Source organism: Oratosquilla oratoria, chromosome 12 (assembly GCF_046742065.1).
Source record: "Oratosquilla oratoria isolate Oo_2021 chromosome 12, ASM4674206v1, whole genome shotgun sequence".
Classification (NCBI taxonomy): Eukaryota; Metazoa; Arthropoda; class Malacostraca; order Stomatopoda; family Squillidae; genus Oratosquilla; species Oratosquilla oratoria.
This window is the reverse complement of record NC_134788.1, coordinates 33142099-33161170: the sequence shown is the minus strand read 5'-3', so window position 1 is coordinate 33161170 and position 19072 is coordinate 33142099. Positions and strand designations below refer to the sequence as shown.

Here is a 19072-nt window from a genome sequence, read left to right as displayed (position 1 = left end):
TTGACAATCTCTCCTCATATGACAGGTTTAAAAGTGTTTGGGCCATCTTTGTAGTTGCTCTCTCTCTCTCTCTCTCTCTTTACCATTTCATTCAAATAGGTAAAGGCCTCCTTTGTTGATCTTAGCAAGTTGTATGATTCTCCAACAATTTTGTTTATCAGGGGACATATCATTTGTGATGATTACTTCTGGATCTTTTTTAGATTCCACTTTCTTTACTTCCTTTGTTCTGATTTTATATTATCCTGATATTTTCTTTACTTTTTTCCAAATTCCATTATGCTACATTTCTTGATGTTGAAGTCTACTTCTCACTTCTGACTCCCTTTCCAAACCCTGTTCAGGTCTCTCTGTAGTGATTCACAATCCATTTCAGTATTTACTTTCCTCAGTAATTTAGTGTCATCTGCAAAGAAGCTCATGTAACATTCCACATCTTCATCCATGTCATTTACATAAATAGCAAACATTATTGGAGCCAGTACTGATCCCTGTGCAACTCCACTAATCACCTCTTCCCAAGCTGAACTCTTTTCTTTGAGTACTACCCTCATTTTCTTTCCATGCAAAAAATCCTCCATCCCCTTTAGTAGTTTACTTTGTATCCCTTCTATTTTTTTTCTTCAATTTTTTTTTAGATGATTTCTTATGTGGCACTTTGTTGAAGGCTTTTTGTAAGTCTAGGAAAACACAATTAGTCCATCCATCCCATTCTTGTATTACATTAGTCTTGAGTAGAAACAGATTAAATTTGTAGCACATGATCTTCCCTCTCTGAATCCAAATTGTCTCAAATCTATTATATTGTTTTCTTCCAGATGTTTTATCCACCTGCTCTTAATAACTTTTTCACACATTTTGGCTACAGTTCAAGGGAAATCGGTCTGTAATTTGTTGGATCTTCTTTGTTTCCTCCTTTATATATTGGAACAATATTGGCATTTTTCCAGTCATTTGGTATTTTTCCTTCTTTGAATGAGCAACTTATTATGTTATATATTTTGTCTATTAATTCTTCTTTACATTCTTTTAGTATCCAATTTGCTATTCCATCTGGGCCATGTGATTTCCTGACATCAAGGTTTGTTAATTGATCCATTATTTCTTTTTGTGTTATTTTTATTTCCCTCATGGGGAGAGGATTGCACTTTGTTCCCTTCATCCCAATGCTGTACTTTTTCTCTAGTGAAAACTGACTTGAAGTGATTGTTCATGACTTCAGCCATTTCTAAATCTTCTGTGTACTCTATATTTCCATGACATAGTTTCACCATTTCCTGTTTATTTTTAAGTTTACCATTCACATATGTATAGAATAGTTCAGGTTGATCTTTATATTCATGTCAAGTAACACATTTCCCCATAGATCCTCTCTACCTTTCACTGTCATCTCTTTCCAACATTTTTCTTTGCAGTTAAGATCTCCCATAAGTACTAGGTTACCTCCACCCTACATCATCTCGTTAAATGAATGCCTTGTATCTTCTAGCATTTTTGAATGCTCACGCTCTTTCCAAGAGCTTGTTTTGGGGGGCACATAAATCACTACAAACTTTCTACTTTTCATGTTGTTATCTTCATTTTTTTGTCATGATCATTTCCATACTGTTTATACCCTTCATCACATTTAATTTTTTTTTTGGCCAGAAATTTGGCTCCTCTGCCCTGTTTCTTGTCTCTACTTTTAATTCAATGATTATGTAATCCATGTCCAACACTATTTAATGATAATGGACCCCTTAATTTTGTTTCTGCAATTCCCATTATGTCTGTTTTTTCTTCTGACAGGTAATCATTTACATCACTTAATCCTGAGATCAATCCGTCTATGTTAGTATAAGCCACTTTTTTATTTTTTCCTTCTCCATGTTGTTTTATATTTCTTTCGTTTCGCTTACACGAGCATACCCTTTTCTCAGCCTCATGTCTAAGACTCTCCAATAGAACTCCTTTCTTTCGGCCTCCGTTCTCTTCATATTATATATATATATATATATATATATATATATATATATATATATTTTTAGCTTTATCTCTTAGTGTCTTCTCTCTCTTTTCTCAACATACATTTCTCTTTTTATCCGTATATTGTTGTAGTGTTCAGTCTTTGCTAACTTTACTGATTTTGCTAGTATGTCTTCTACTACCATTTGTGACCTTAATTTTATCTTTAGAGGTTGATTGCTTTCTTTTGAATATTGTCCCATACTATATACTACTATTTCCTTTTCTACTTCTTGGTCTCCATCTTGTACTTCTTTTAGAATTGTTTTTGCTATTTCTTTTTCTGCTTTTTCCCTCACATACCATGCCATGTTTCTCTTTTAGTCCATGTAAAACAATACACTTTTTTTTTATCTATTGTATCTCTAACCCAATTTGCTTTCTCATTGATTACTTGAATAATTGTGCCCTTTGCATTCTCCTGCATTTGCTGTTGTACTATTTCTCCATAAGCTCTCTCTTCATTTTCCCTGTTTTCATTCCATTTCTTAATCTTGTGCAAAATTTTTCTTCAATTCTTTCGGACATTGCTTGTATTTTGTAATTTATCTCTTTTTTTTTTTTTTTTTTTTAATTCTCACTATTGGTGTTGTCTGTTTTTCATCCTTTCATTTTCACATTTAACCTCAATAAGTTATTTTTTCAATTCACACAGTTCATTGTTTATTCCGGTATTTTTCTCTAAATCACACACCTCTTTGTTTACTTCAAAGAAGTATTTTCTTAAATTCATAATCTCTTTAGTTCGATGAATTATCATTCCCATGAGTTTCTGTTAAAACTCATCTCCCTTTCCATGTCTATGATTCGACTCAAATTTCTTCTTTCGTACTTACAAAAAACAGAAAAAAGATCGTCAGTACCTAGCCTAATAGGTCCCATTGGGGTTTCCAGACCTCTATTTACATTAAGAATTGGTATAACTCCTCCAGTTCGATTGAAAATAGTCACAATTTTTACTTGATCCTTTTTGATTTTGTTGCATTTTCTCTCGATAGATTGTTTTGGGCAACCGCAGATGCTCCCCTTCTCATTCAAAACAACCCAGGGCACCTGCTCTCCTTGCACTATTGAGAATTTTCGTCTTAGTTCGGAGCTCTAGTTGACGCTGTTGACGGCTTGACGATCGACGTGTGTGTTGACACATGTACTTTGATTATTTAGACTTTAAGCTAAAGAGTGATGAATACTAGAACATAAATAATGTCCAGAAACACCTTGAAGGACTATGATCAGCCACTAAAAGAGACCAATATATATTATAGGTATATACCACATTACTTCACAAACTGTAGCAATGTGGACTGAATACCCTTACCTTTAATGGATAAACAAAGTTCCTCAATTGAGGAAAATAAAGAAAAGTACCCAGTAAAGGACTAAACTGTCTTGAGGGAACTCACTAGATTAAGAAGAGACATGTTCACATGAATGGTATAATCAGCCCAATTACCCACTGTTTACTGCACCAGTAATCTTGTGTATCTATAACCAAATGGCTTCTTCCCCAGGTTGCCAGCCATGCACCCACCCTCCTCCCAAAAGCCACTTGCTTCTCTTCTACTGTAGATGTCTTATTTTCTTGTTGATTGTATGTGGGGGGGGGATCCACTACCTGGTTCAGAAGCAATGCAGTAAGACATTGTCCACATGAGGGCCTGACAGCTAAAGCTGGTTTACCTTCACCTCTTCATATACATGGTAAACCTTACTCCTCAACCACTCACCAGTAATTAGAAAAAAACAAAAAACGGGGAGGAATTCCTTCAAGCCACATCAATTTATTATCCATTCACAACCTTCCTCCACTCACACCTATCTCCTGCCCTCTTCCCTGCTCAACAAACATACCACTTTTACCCAAGGCCTCCTTCACCTCATCCATCCCCCCCATTCCCGGTTTTCCCTTCAAGTTCACTCCAGCCACCTCTGCTTTCCACACTCTTTTTGTCAATATTTCTTCACTCTTTCTTTGAAAGCACCCAAACCATCCCAGTATTCTTTGATCAACACTATTTGCCAGCTCCCTTTTGTCTCTAATCTATTACTCCTTATCTCACTCTGTCTTCATAAACCCCAACATACCTCTCAAACATTGAAATTTCTCCTTTCTGTCTCCCTTGCATTCCAAGTATCTGCTCCATTCAGTGCCATAGGCACAATGACCACTTGGTCCGATGACAAAGGAAACTCATAAATAAGTAATTATCCAATTGCTGAAATACACAAGCTAGGACTTTAAAAATAAATAAAGATAAGAGAGAAAATGTAAGGTTAGGTAAGAAAATGAGCTGGAGAGCTGGATGCCAAAAGAAGCTGCTGAAGATCTTGGCCTTTATACCACTGACAAACTCTGGAAGAAACAGAACAAGAACTATTATTACCTTCATTGTATATAAAAAGAAAAATAAGAGGAGATCCTACTAATATTCAGCCCAGTGTCACAAACATAATAGGATACTGTAGAAGAATAATGTGTGGGTCCTTGAAATGAAATTGCAGATGGATATGCACGTTGACTGCCTGCAGGGGAAATGAAAATGGAAACAGTAGAACCATGACACCAAATGTGTTACATATGAACAAAAGAGGTGCATTATGACTGCAGGATGAAGATCACTACATAGAAGTTCTGATAAACCATTGACTACAGAAGATAATACACCAGAATATGATGCATACACATCATCTACTTCCATGTATGCAACTCATACCAGGCCTTGAGCCCTGGTCAGCAGGAGGAGCTTGTTCTATGCATCAATTGTATCAATAACATTAGGCCCTTCGGACTCCACCCACCCCCCGCCAATATGGACAGCCATGGCATAGAGTGCAGGGGTTAAAGGCATGTTGGCCTAAGTCTAATGCTAACCTACAAAGTCTCCATGCCAGTGAAGACCCTCTTATGCTCACACTAGAGAACCATCACTTGCCAAAAAGAAACCCCTTTAAAGTAGCCAAATGCTTACCAACAAGTATGAGAAACCCCACCAAATGTAGGCCCAAGGAAATGGATTCTTAACCTTACAGTTGCAGTGGAGAACACACTATAAAAACATCCAATTTCTCAAAACAAGAGGTGATGCACTTGATTGTTATATTCTTTATACTAGGTCTCTTCATCCGAACATGGGTGGAAGCCACATTCCCAACCACAAAAAGAAAAGCTATTAGACTTCCTTTTGCTAAACAGGAAAGACCAGAATATCCCCCAAGTAACTACTGACCGGTTGCCCTCTCAAACTACCTCTTCAAAGTATTGGGAAAAAAAAAAATGAACACTCTTAGCAATTGGAATATAACTCATGTAACACCATCCAGACTTCCAAACAGGCCACAATACTACAGGCATCCTAGAGCAAATAAACAATATGTACCACATTTCCTAACAAAAATGTCCATGCCATATTCTTTGCATAAGATGTATGATTTAGCCTAGAAGCAGTGGATCCTACAAAATAAATAAATAGATGAATAAAATCAAATCCACCTCCAAGGAGCTTTACCGATCTTTGTCTCAATTCTCATCTCATCAAACATTACAAGTACCCCACCCTCCTCGAAATCACCACTGGCCTACTCATCAATTATCAATTCTACAATGGGACACACCCTGTTCACACTAGTTGCTATCTGTAAAGAACAATATCACATATATATAAATGAGCCAAGTCCACAGGTTCCTACTCAACACTTACAAAACGGTGCACATTTGTACCTGACTGCGATCCGATTATCAGAGGGGATAAATAAAGTAGTCTATTTAATAACAGCATTAGTAAAGTAGAAGTAGTCAAGCAGATTGAAAGACTTAAAGCTACAAAATCCCTGGGTCCAGACGAAAATTTTCCAAGAATGCTAAAGGAGTGTACATTTGAAATCTGTGACCAGTTGACTGATATATTTGATAAATCAGTAGACACTGGTTTTGTGCCTACTGCTTGGAGGTAAGCAAACATTATTTCTGTTTTTAAAAAGGGAGATAGATTGTCTATATGCAACTACAGGCCAATCAGTTTGACATCGGTTATAGGAAAAATGCTTGAATCAGTAATAGTAAATAGACTCAGAGAACACAACGAAAGAAATAATTTAATTCATGATTCACAGCATGGTTTCTCCAAGGGTAAGTCATGTGTGACTAATCTTCTATCCTTTTACACTAAAGTATATAAGGCATCAGATAACAATGATAATTACGATAATATTTACCTTGACTTTAGCAAAGCGTTTGACAAGGTGCCACACCAGAAACTGCTAAATAAAATCAAAGCCCATGGCAAAGGAGGAAAAGTATTAGAATGGATTAGTAACAGAAAACAGTGGGTCACCATAAATGGAGTAAAATCTAGTTGGGGCAATGTTATTAGTGGGGTCCCCGAGGGCTCAGTTTTGGGTCCCTTGTTGTTCATTATGTACATAAACGACTTAGACGATGGGATAAATAGTGATGTTAGTAAGTTTGCAGATGACACTAAAATAGGATGCCTGATTAGGTCAGGAGACGACGCAGAGATTCTGCAGGATGATCTTAAATTGTTCACATGGTCGGTGAAATGGCAAATGAACATCAATATCTCTAAGTGTAGCATGTTAAACATAGGGCTACACAACTCCGAAAATAGATAAAGCTTAGATAACACGCTTTTAGAGAAAACTGAGTGCAAGTGAGACTTGGGAGTTCTTGTGAGTCTGGACCTTAAAACCAGGAAACAGTGCATTAGCGCCAGGAATAAAGCTAACAGAGCATTAGGTGTCATTGCTAGGACGGTAATGAATAGAAGTGCAGAGGTAATTATCAAACTCTAGCAATAGTTAGACCCATCCTTGACTATGTGGTACATTTTTGGTCTCTGTCCTACAGAATGGATATCAATTCACTAGAATCAGTACAGAGAAGAATGACCAAAATGATACATGGACTCAGAAATTTGGCTTACGAAGAGAGGCATAGGCACCTTAACTTACACTCTCTGGAAAGACATAGAGTGCGGAGTGATCTAATGGAGGTGTTCAAGTGGACCAAAGGGTTTAACAAGGGTGATGCAAACAAGGTCATCATATTAAAACAACAGGGCAGGACTCGCATTAATGGTCATCAACTGAACAAACTTAGATTTAAAAAGGAAATAGGCAAGAATTGGTTTACTAATAGGGTGGTCAATGAATGGAATAAACTTAGTAACCATGTAGTAAGCGCTGAAACTCTCAGTTGTTTTAAGAAACGATTAGAAAACTTTATAGATGGGGATGACAGGTGGTGATGGATACAGAGCTGCCTAATGTAGGCCTTATGGTCTCTTGCAGTCTCCTTCATTCTGATAATCTTATGATACCCTAGAGCCTTAAAATACAAGGTGAGGGGGCACACTTGACTTTCATGGGTTTTACCAACGCCACCCGTTTAGAGCTCATTTGACTTCAAATGACTTTGGTTACAATATATATATATATATATATATATATATATATATATATATATGTATATATATATATATATATATATAATATATATATATATATATATATATAGAGGGAGATAGGAGGGAGGGAGGAGGATGGAGGGGAGTGGAATATATGGGAAATGAAATGGGTAGAAGTGATTTCTATGCCTTTTTTTGGCTACCCTCCGTGTAAGGGGGGAAAAGCCTTTGGCATATGTGTGTATTATGTATATATATATATATATATATATATATATATATATAAATATATATATATGAATATATATATAAATATATATATATATATATATATATATACACACATATATATGATGTAAGCGGAATAGGAAACACAGGAATCTTAGTCTTGAGTTTATTCCTGACTAGTTTCGCAGGTATGATTTTTGAAAGGATTCCTTTGTAAAAGCATAACTGCGAAACTAGTCAGGGATAAAATCAAGACTAAGACTCCGGTGTTTCCTATTCCGCTTACATCAACCTGTCAGAATGTCTCAACACACACATATATATATATATATATACACACATATATATATATATATATATATATATATATATACATATATATGTATATATATACATATATATACACATATATATATATGTATATATATATCATATAATTTTTTGGTGGAAAGTAAGTTGAGAGTGGAGGATAGGTGAAGAAAGAGGAAAAGGACAGAGGGTAGGGAGATAATTAGAGCAAACTGCTTAAATGAGAAGAAAAATCTGAGAGAAGTGTGGGGGATGGTGAAAGATAGAGTGGAAATAGGTGTGGAAGAGTAATGGGGTGTTTCAAGGAAGAAATGACAAGGTGTGCAGAGATGGTATGTGGAACAAAGGAGGATGGGAGGAAATAAAAGAAAGGGTAGTGAGTGGTGGGATGATGAAGTGAAGAAAGTAACAGAAGAGAAGAAAAGAGCAATCAGGGACTGGTTGCAAAGTAGGATAAGAGAAAAAATATGAAAGGTATAAAAAAAAAAAAAGAATGGAAGCAAAACAAAAGATAGAGGAGGCAAAAAGGAGAGCAGATGGAAAATGGGAGAGGAGTACAAAGGAAATTTTTGAAAGCAATAAAAATATTTTTTTGAAAGGAAACCAAGAGAGGAAGGGGAGGTAAGTCAAGTAGAGAAGAAAAGGTAAAAGGTGCATATGGACAGATGTGAATGGAAGAGGAGGTAGTAAGGGGAAGATGGGCAGAGTATTTTAGAGAGTTGTTGAATGTGGAAGATAGGGAGGGATTGGTGGCAGCAACGGAGGCGCTAATAAAATGACGGTGGCGGGAAAGGAAAGTGGACGAGAAATAAGAAAAGATGAGATGTAAATAGCTTTGAAAATGATGAGAGCAGGTAAGGCACCTGGATTAGATGGGATTCATGCAGAGTGTCATAAGGACATAAGAATGAAGACTGCAAGAGACCATAAGGCCTACATTAGGCAGTTCCATGTCCATTACCACCTGTCATCCCCATCCATAAAGTTGTCTAACCATTTCTTAAAACAACTGATAGTTTCAGCACTCACTACATGGTTACTAAGTCTATTCCATTCGTTGACCACCCTATTAGTAAACCAATTCTTGCCTATTTCCTTCTTAAGTCTAAATTTATGCAGTTTAAATCCATTACTGTGAGTCATGCCTGTTGTCTTGATATGATGACCTTGTTGTATCACCTTTGTTAAAACCTTTAATCCACTTATAAACACCTCTATTAGATCACCCCACACTCTGTGTCTTTCCAGAGAGTGTAAGTTAAGGTGCCTAAGCCTCTCTTTGTAGTGTAAATTTCTGAGCCCATGTATCATTTTGGTCATTCTCCTCAAGAAAGGGGGTACAGTAATAGTGGACTGGCTAGTGAGGTTGTTTAATGTGTGTCTAAGGGAGGGTAGAGTTCCTGAGCACTGGAAGGGTGCCTGTATAGTTCCACTTTACAAGTGAAAAGGGGACAATTGTAAGTATAGTAGTTTGAGAGGGATCAGTTTGTTGAGTGTAGTTGGGAAAGCTTATGGGAGGGTTTTAATTGAGAGGATTAGGAGAGGTACAGAGGGAGTAATTGGTGAGAAACAGTGTGGGTTTATTAAAGGTAGGGGTTGCATGGATGATTTTTGTGGTAAGACATATGCAAGAAAGTGGTAGGAAAAGGTAAGGATATTTTTGGGGGTCTTTATGGATTTGGAAAAGGCTTTTGACAGGATAGAAAGGAACTGTGGGAAGTTTTGCAGATATATGGGATTGAGGGAAAGCTGTTAATGACAGTCAAGAGTTTTTTATGTGAGTAGTAGATTCTGTGTTAGAATGGGAAATGGAAAGAGTACGAATGGTTTGATGTAAAGGTGGGACTGCATCAGAGATGTGTCATGTCACTATGGCTGCTCAATGTTTACATGGATGGTGTGGTGCATGAGGTAAAGGCCAGGGTAATGGGGAGGGGACTGGAGAGGGTTAAAGAAAGTGGAGAAAAGTGGGAAGTGGGCAAGTTGTTATTTGCTGATGACACTGCGCTTGTGGCAGGATCAGAAGAAGGGTTAAGGGAGTTAGTGTGTAATGGTGGCATAGAATATTCTTTGTGTGTTGCACCGGGTACATACCTATTTGTAAATCATTTATTTATCATTATTGTGAGATATGACATTATTATATGCATTATTCATTGTACATTATATCATATACATTATTGTGAGAACCAAGTTTTCATTTGGGCGTGTATGTTTTCCCGCCAAGTCGCAGCTTGGTCGCGTCGCTTAGCGTCATCTTGATTCTGATTACGAAATGACCGCACGCTTGTATTTGTAGTGCTTGTAACTAATACAATATTATGCCAAATTGACTGTTTCATTGGCCACCCCGATACAAGTGATAGAGTTTGTGAAGGTATGCGGTAGATGAAAGTTGAAGGTAGATGTGGGTAAAAATAAGGTGATGAGATGTACAATGGTAGAGGGTGGCAGTGCGTTGGAAGTCTAAAAGGAGAGAGGCTGGAAGAAAAGGATAGCTTTAAGTATTTGGGGTAACATGTGGCAGGAAAGGGAGGACTCGGGGTGGAAGTAAATTGTGGATTGAGAGAAGCTAGTGAATACTTTGGGGGGTCAAAAGTGCTATGAGAAACAGGCTCTTCTTTTACCTGTTTCCTCTTCACAGTCAAGCTTTTCCGTTATTTTCCAAGTATTAAGATTCCTTGCTTGTTTTATTCTCATTGATGTAGCATTACATTTACTGTAATCCTTTGCTGTCCATTGATAATGCCCACTGATTCGGTTTTGCTAAAGTTGATTCTTAGACTTTTCTGTTTGTACTCTCCATCTGGTGATTGCATCAGTTCAATCCACCATGTCATCTGCGTATATTGTTAATATTTCTTCCCCCAATTTTGATACCATCCAGGTCCTCTAATCATTTCATCACATTTTGAATATATAATGAAAATAAATCTGGTGACAACATGCAGCCTTGCCTAATTTCTTTCATTATTTCTTACCATTCCGTTTTACCGTTTTCTGTGTGGACTGCAGCTCTTTGGTCCCCGTACAAATTTGCAAATAATCTAATGTCTTTATTGTCGAAACCAATGTCTCTCAGCTTTTTTACTATTTCCTCGTGTCTTATTGTATTATAAGCTTTTTCAAAGTCAATAAAACGCAAATAAACGTATCTTTGCATTTCTACAGCTTTCTCTTGAACATCCCAAAGGCAAAGATTGCTTCACCGCCTTATCAAACAGCAGTAAAATTTCTGCCTCAGAACCCGTGATCGAAATCAATCACGTACAAAGCAAAATAGACTATGGATACCAAACCTACTCTACAGTCCTTCAAATGCTGGACTTAACGATTTTAACACATTCACTCGGCCTACGCTTTGTACAGGGGTTTTCCGCAGTGTTCCAATGTTAAATTTATGCAGAAAGTGGGTAACCCCCTATAGACATTCATCATTCCTCGACATAATTTAAATGCCAATACCACCTTATGCGTTTTTCCGCGGTCCGAATATGCACTACCTTCTTCGGACCTTCAGTGATACAAGGATACGTAGGAGCCCGGTATAGCTCGGTGGTACTGCACGTGTCTGGGGGGTTTCGGCTCCTGAAATACCCCCCCCCCCACCGCTCACCTCTGACCTGAGGTGACTAGGACATTACTGTGTTTCATCAGCTTCCTCCGGGTATCGTCACTGCCGTCGCATCATGCCCTGGACACTGTCCTGTGCGGTCATGCATGAAATGTTCGGGAGTACCTGTAAGGTTGTCCAAACGGGTAGCCCCATTGAGAGATGGGAATGAGAGAGAGGAATGGCTGACCTTCTTGAAATAACAGACGGCGTCCTTCCAGTCACAAAAAATAAATAAGCGAATAAATGAATAAACAAAATAGTAAAATAAATAGACTAAAAGATTAATAAATAAAAATAAATTAATAAATATATAAAAACGAATATGTATGTATATACATATAGAGTCTACTTGTGTTATCGTACTTTGTATAATAAATCTTAATTATACAAGACATCCTAGTAGAACTATAAATTGAGAGAAAAATTGTGGTGTGAATGTTGTGAATGTGGCACGGACGGGGACGCGCAGTTGGCAAACCCCCACCCCGGTCAAAGGGCGCGCGGAGTTGGTGACCCCGTGGGAGGGGGGGGGGTGCCCGCGCGTCGGTGTGGGTGCCCACTGTGTAGCAAGGGCTATGGGTGTGAGCGAGTGGAACGAAGGTGAGAGACGCGGAGAGAGGGTCGTGTGTGGTGTGTATCCAAGGATGATTAAGGACTGAGGCAGAAGCAGCCACAGGAACGGGATTTCTACAGAAAACAGGTAAATGAATATTTCCGTTCGAAGACAAGCTATCTAGGCGCCAAGACGACCGCGACAACGAGCTCCAGGGAGCCATTCAAGATGAACAATATCACCCTAAGGCCGTTTGACAAGATTCTTGCCATTTGGTCAAATAAAAAAAAAAAATCATAAAACACCAAAATGTTTAATCAAACACCAGAAAAATTATGACGTCAGTCCTCGCTTCGTGAAGGGAGGACTGACGTCATAATTTTTCTGGTGTTTGATCAAACATTTTGGTGTTTTATGATTTTTTGTTTTATTTGACCAAATGACAAGAATCTTGTCATCGAAGTTGAATGGGTTAAAAAAGGCGGAGTTGGTCGCGAACCTGACGGGAGTGTCGGACGTGGCGAGCTATTTTGGCCTTAACTTGGAGAACGACGCGTTAGCCATCTATCTGGAAATGACGATTGATGAACAAGCGGATGCGGGGAAGGCGAAGAAAAGATTAAAGGAAGGTTTAGGTGATAGTCTGTTTAATGCTTCTTGTCAGCTGCAAAGAATGCAGTGGACAGGTGAACAGGTTGATGTGTTCGCCAACGAAATCAGAAGGTTAGCAGCCCTGTCGACGTTCGAGGGCAAAGGTTTGGAAAAGCTAGTAACGGTGGTGTTTGTGAATGGTTTTCCAGATCGCATATCTGCTGGACTACAAGAAATAAGTAATGCGGTGACGGCGAGTATGGACGAGTTGATAACCCGCGCTAGGCTGAGGGCCGCTGACACCGGCGAGTCGAACCGAGGGCATGATTCATTAAGTTCCTCGCCACAAAATCGTCTGTGAGGGATACCATCTTTGGCCCCTGATAGGGACTTTTGCGACGTTAAATAGAATCAATCATCATCGAATTAGTATTTATGTTTAAACCTCCTTTCTCTTCCAATCACTACAGTTTTCTTGTATTTCATAATATCATATACTGTCCTCATATCTAATAATAATTAGGTAATTTCCATTGTACTTCTGTGGGATCATAAGTAGACTTGATTGGTCAACAAGGAATTTGGTATATGAAAGTACATTTTAGATGTTCAATTGAACACGACAAAATGTTTACACTGAATGAGAATTCGACAAGAAATTATTATCTCAAACTGTCACGAAATAGATTTAATTTGGAAGTGGATAGAAACAACTTCGCCAACCATGTAGTTAATGAATGGAATAAACTTCCTGCAGAGGCAGTGCAATGTAGTTCAGTTCGAAGCTTTATAATTCGTTTAGATAAACATCTAAGCAAAATGTTGTAATGATTGCCATTTATTTTATATTATTTGTTTATTTGTCTTTATTATTTGCTTGATTTTAGTTTATTATTATTTATCTGTAAATTCATCATTACTATTTACCTGTTTGTTTATTATTTAACTATGCCTATGCATTTATTCTATTTATTATCATTTATATTATAATTTGTATTTTCTTTTTATCATTATTATATTTGTTCGCATCCTACCTAGTTATGGACCAAAAGGTCTCCTGTCGGCATGCTCAGCCTTTGTAAGGCGGAGCATGCCGACAGGAGACCTTTTGGTAAATGGCGTCAAGCCCCCGCAGACTTGAAGAGACTCCCAAATTCCAAGAACGAAAACATTTAGTTTTATATGCCATTGCATGGTCAATGAATAAAGAAGCCACTGTCTGGTTCTCAGTATGCACAACTTTATCAGAATTGCTAGCTGCGTGAGGCAGCCGTTTGCTCGACAGAACCAGTTGTCCTCTGACACTATTCTCGCTGAGGAAAATAGTTTATATGTTTAATTTACACTTTTTATAACCTAATTTACACTTCTTATAACCTAGCTTTTACTATGACAATCTTTTCCTAGTTTTTTTTATGAGGACCACAGTGGAAATAAGTCTTTTGACTTTCTGTGCCATCCTCGGATGTACAATTATATTTACTACGTATATTATGAGTCTTACATGTATTGTACTTATTGTATGTATGATTGTTTCTGAATAAAATAAGATAAAATCAAATCATTCCATATATATGTGTAGTAATTACTCCCTATACATACTATATAGGGAATAATGGCTGCATATACTATATAGGGATGACTAACATACTATATACGGAATAATGACTACATTTGTTTTTAATGTGATCCTTTTAATGTATTATTGGTTCATCGATCTATTTATTTGTTTGTTTATCTACGTATCTATTCATTACTAAAATTTGTGTATACCTCAATGTTGAGGGACTTTCAAATTTAGCTATGCCTCAGGCCCTATGAAGCTTTTTATCCAGTCCTATTGAATATGAATACGAAGGCATCTCACTCAATGTCGTGCATATTTCCCCAATATATCATCCAGCAAGCAAGGCATCTATTGAGTAAAGTCTCATACTTAAAATACGACCCGGCTTTTCCTTCCTTGTGTCCTCTCTTAATTATCTCTTTCACCACCTTCTTGAATTATTCATCGGCATTTCTCCCTAATTATCCCACTGCTGGACCGAATTATAATCAAAGAATCTTGTTTGAAAAGCATTGACACTGAAATAATGCGATCACAATGGCAAGTTATTTCTGCTTGTTTACCAGACATCATCCCATTATTACATCCGCTCACAGTAAACAGATTATATATTCTAGATATTAATGTTATGAAATATTACTTATAAAAACAATCTGCCTTCAAGCCCCAAGTTAATTACATTTCGTTATTGCTTGTGACTTGTTTATTTCGGTCTAATTAGCATCATGAGACATAAACTGGTTGAGGCTATTTTGGCACGTAAACTGCAGATTACGTGACGGACTAAGCTTACAAGACAGCAATATAGTATTTAGAAAAATATTACACCGATGCTACAGTTCCCAATGAAACATCTGTAACAGGTATGGCTCTTGTGATGTTGAAATGTAGGTAAAATGTACTGGTAACATTATTCATAACGATTTCTATTCCTACGAAGGATAACTTTTATAAGAGTTGCAAATATCAAATATGTTTATCACAATTTGTGGAGCAGAAAACTTATAAAGAATCAAAGTTCAGCTCAATGTTTTTTTTCTTCTAATATTATCTATATTCTGTATATACAGTTCCATTGAAGCCTTTGCATTCCTACGAAGGATAATTTTCATAAGAGTTGCAAATATCAAATATATTAAAATGTTTACCACACTTTGTGGAGCGGAAAACTTATAAAGAATCAAAGTTCAGCTCAATGTTTATATATATATATACATACATGCAATGTGTTTAATATATACATATACATACATACATACATACATATATATATATATATATATATATATATATATATATATATATATATATTTATATATATATATATATATATATATATATATATATATAAAGTCTGAAAAATCAGCACCATCAGTGTATTGAAGGATTTGAATTGAACAATGTAGTGTGGTAATTCTTCAATAGATCACCATATAATTTTTTGTAGCCAAACACTGACATATTTTTCCAGCTAGAATAGATATTTAAATTATGTATATTAGCAGAAATGTTGAAAAAAGTAGGTCTGATATAGGCAGTGGAATGGGTTCACCTCAGCTAAATAAAATCACCTGGTAGCATTTAGTATATATACCAAAGAAGTGCTTTGAAAGGGGGAGTAGAGATGTAAGTAACATATTTTGCCATGGAGGAGTTTTCTCTCAGTTCAATTAAATTACCTAGTAGCAACTAGAATAAAGTTATAAGACATAAGATATTGTGAAAGTATTGATGGACAATGAAAATATTAAAAGCAAGAATACTTGAATAAAGAAAGAAAATCTTCTCACCAATTAATTATTCATAGAACTGGTAGGAAATAAAAGTAAATGAAATTAAACACATGAGGAATAGACATTTGAAAAGGAGACAAAATGTAAACAAAAACTTAGTGCATAGGTAAAGGAACATGGGAAATATCTATGGAGAAAAGAAGAGGTCTCAAAAGAAATATAGTAGAAACAAAGAATGTAAAATGTTAAAAGAGTGACAGGAACTATTTTTCCTCACAAAGAGAGAGCAAGTACATAAAGGAAGTAATGATAAATTGGAAGAGTTTGGAAGAAACTGCAACTTTTTTGTATACTTGATGGCATCCTAAGACAGCTTCTTGCCAGTGTGCAAAAGCAGATACAAGAGAATTAACAATGGAAAATCAGAGTTGGGACCACAACTTGATGTTAAATCAGACTATATATTGTTTTTTTTATGAACTACCTCTAAATTAAATATACAAATTGTTAGAAATTTTCCAAAGGATAGGTTTTTATCCCTCCATTGGCAAGCAATCAATCTCGTCAAATTTTCACTGGTATAGGTACCCTGAGATACCATCCATTTATTATGTAATGAACTATACAGGAGTGAAACTAATTAAATTTGACTCATATACTGCTGTTTTACTATAGTAACAAAATATATCACATGACCAATGCAGAAACATTTCCAGTATGATCTGTTCATTGTTGTTTTTCCAGACTGAAAAACCCTGACACCCTGACACCCCACACTGGAAAGAAATCCATCCATTGTGAGCTATGTGGTATGCATTTCTCACATAGAAGTAATATCCGAAGGCATAGACTGACTCACTCAGGAGATACTTCTGTCCACTGTAACATCATGTGTGATGCAGCTTTCTCAGTGATGAGTAATCTGAGTCAGCATATGATGACCCGTACAGGAGAGAAGCCTTTCAAGTGTGACCTGTGTGTTGCTGCTTTTTCCCAAAAGAGTCATCTCAGGAGGCATATCATGAACCACACAGGGGTGAAGCCTTTCCAATGCAGCTTGTGCACAGCTGCTTTCCCGGAAAAGAATGACCTGAAAAAGCACATGGTGACCCACACTGGAGAGAAGCCTTTTCGGTGTGACTTGTGTAAAGCAGCTTTCTCACTGAAGAGTAATCTCAACAAGCATGTCATGACACACACAAGAGACAAGCCTTTCCAGTGTGACCTGTGTGCCGCTGCTTTCTCGCTCAAATCTTACCTCAGTAAGCATAAAATGACTCATAGCGGAGAAAAACCTTTCCACTGTGACTTGTGTGACGCGTCTTTCTTAAAGAAAGCAACCCTCAAAAACCATACATTAACCCACACAGGAGAGAAGCCTTTCAAGTGTGACATATGTTTTGCTTCTTTTTCACAAAAAATCCATCTCCAAAACCACATGATGACCCACACGGGAGAAAAGCCTTTCAAGTGTGACCAGTGTGGTAGTGCTTTCTCACTCAAGAGCTACCTCAAGAAGCATAAGATGACCCACTCAAGAAAAAATAAATTCCAATGTGACCTTTGCAGTGCATCTTTCGCAGTGAAATGTAAACTCAAAACACATATAAAAGCCCATACAAGAGAGAAACTTTATCAGTGTGAGTTAGGTGAAGGCGCTCTCTCACAGAAAACTACTCTCGGAGCCCATAGGGTGACCCACAGAGAAAAACCTTTCCAATGTAACATATGTGTTACTTCCTTCTCGCAAAAAATTCATCTTAAAAATCATATGATGAGGCACACAGGAGAGAAACCGTACCAGTGTGACCTGTGTGACGCGGCTTTTTCGGTCAAGAGCCGCCTCAAAACACACAGGATGATTCATACAGGAGAAAAGCCTTTTCAGTGTAATATATGTGTCGCTGCTTTCTCGCAAAACATTCATCTCAAAAACCATATGATGGTACACACTGGAGAGAAACCATTTCAGTGTAGTGTGTGTCGTGCGTCTTTTTCACAAAAGAATTATCTAGAACGACATACAATGAGACATACCGGAAAAAAACCTTTCCAGTGTGATACATGTGTCGCTTCTTTCTCACAAAAAATCCATCTGAAGAAGCATATGATGATGCACACAGGAGAAAAACCTCTTTAGAGCAGCGGTTCTTAAACCTTTTTCAGTTTCCATAGACTTTGTTTATCTAGAAAAAATATTTCTCGTACCCTCACCCAATTTAGATACAATGCAAATGTATGAAAGGGATGAGTGATACAAACCTTGCTGAGAAATTATTTGATGTATTCAAATTACTGAACAAAGGTACGTTTTCATTTCAAAATAGAAATGCCAATTAGTAGGATACAGTGAATGCACATTATGCATTCTCATGGTAAATATACCATTGTACTGGCTATCATGTCTTGTACCCCCAGGATTAAGGTTTTGTAACCCTTTGGGGTACAGGTACCTCAAGTCAAGAACCACTACTCTAGAGTGATGTGGGATAGAGTTTTCTCAGTAAGAAGTATCATATACTAAAGATATATGATCTAAATAGGAATTAAATCTTCCCAATCTGGTGTGCATTGCTTCCCCCCAAAAAAAAAAAAATAATCTCAAATATAATATAATACACACAGGAAATAAGCATTTCCAGTATAGGTATGTTTTGCTTATATTTCACAAATAAGTTATATCACTATGCATATGGCATGGAGAAGGGGAATCTTTAGTATTTGAACTTTGATCTCATGATGCTCTTATCCCTAAAGACTGCAATGTAAACTGCCATGGTGATCAGGCAAAGTGGTTCTATGGTATATTAGAATTATAGAATATATTTATAGATATTTCCTCCTGTATTTTTAAGTTAGTGGCTTCAGTGATACTTTTATGGTATGAGTTTAAAAATAAAATAATCTATCATCTTCAAAATGAGAAGATAGAATAATCAGAGAATGTATAACAAATTCTGAGTAAGGTAGAAGTGACAGAATTTGGGAAGGTGTGTGAAAGGAAGTTGAAGGTAAATGTGGGTGAAAGTAAGATGATGAGATGTAAAA

At 36.9% G+C, this 19072-nt stretch overlaps 1 protein-coding gene across 1 annotated transcript in view; it reads left to right on the top strand.

Moving 5' to 3' along the window:
• Positions 1 to 13839: 13839 nt before the first annotated feature.
• Positions 13840 to 19072, top strand: part of LOC143030324 (uncharacterized) — a 5799-nt gene continuing 566 nt past the window's right edge. Inside the window, exons 1-2 of the mRNA XM_076193477.1 lie at positions 13840 to 13985; positions 16769 to 19072. The exon at positions 16769 to 19072 is cut by the window's right edge and continues 566 nt beyond it. Of these exons, the coding sequence (XP_076049592.1) occupies positions 13840 to 13985; positions 16769 to 18164 (1542 nt within the window). The 3' untranslated portion in view covers positions 18165 to 19072. The remainder of the gene's footprint in view (positions 13986 to 16768) is intronic.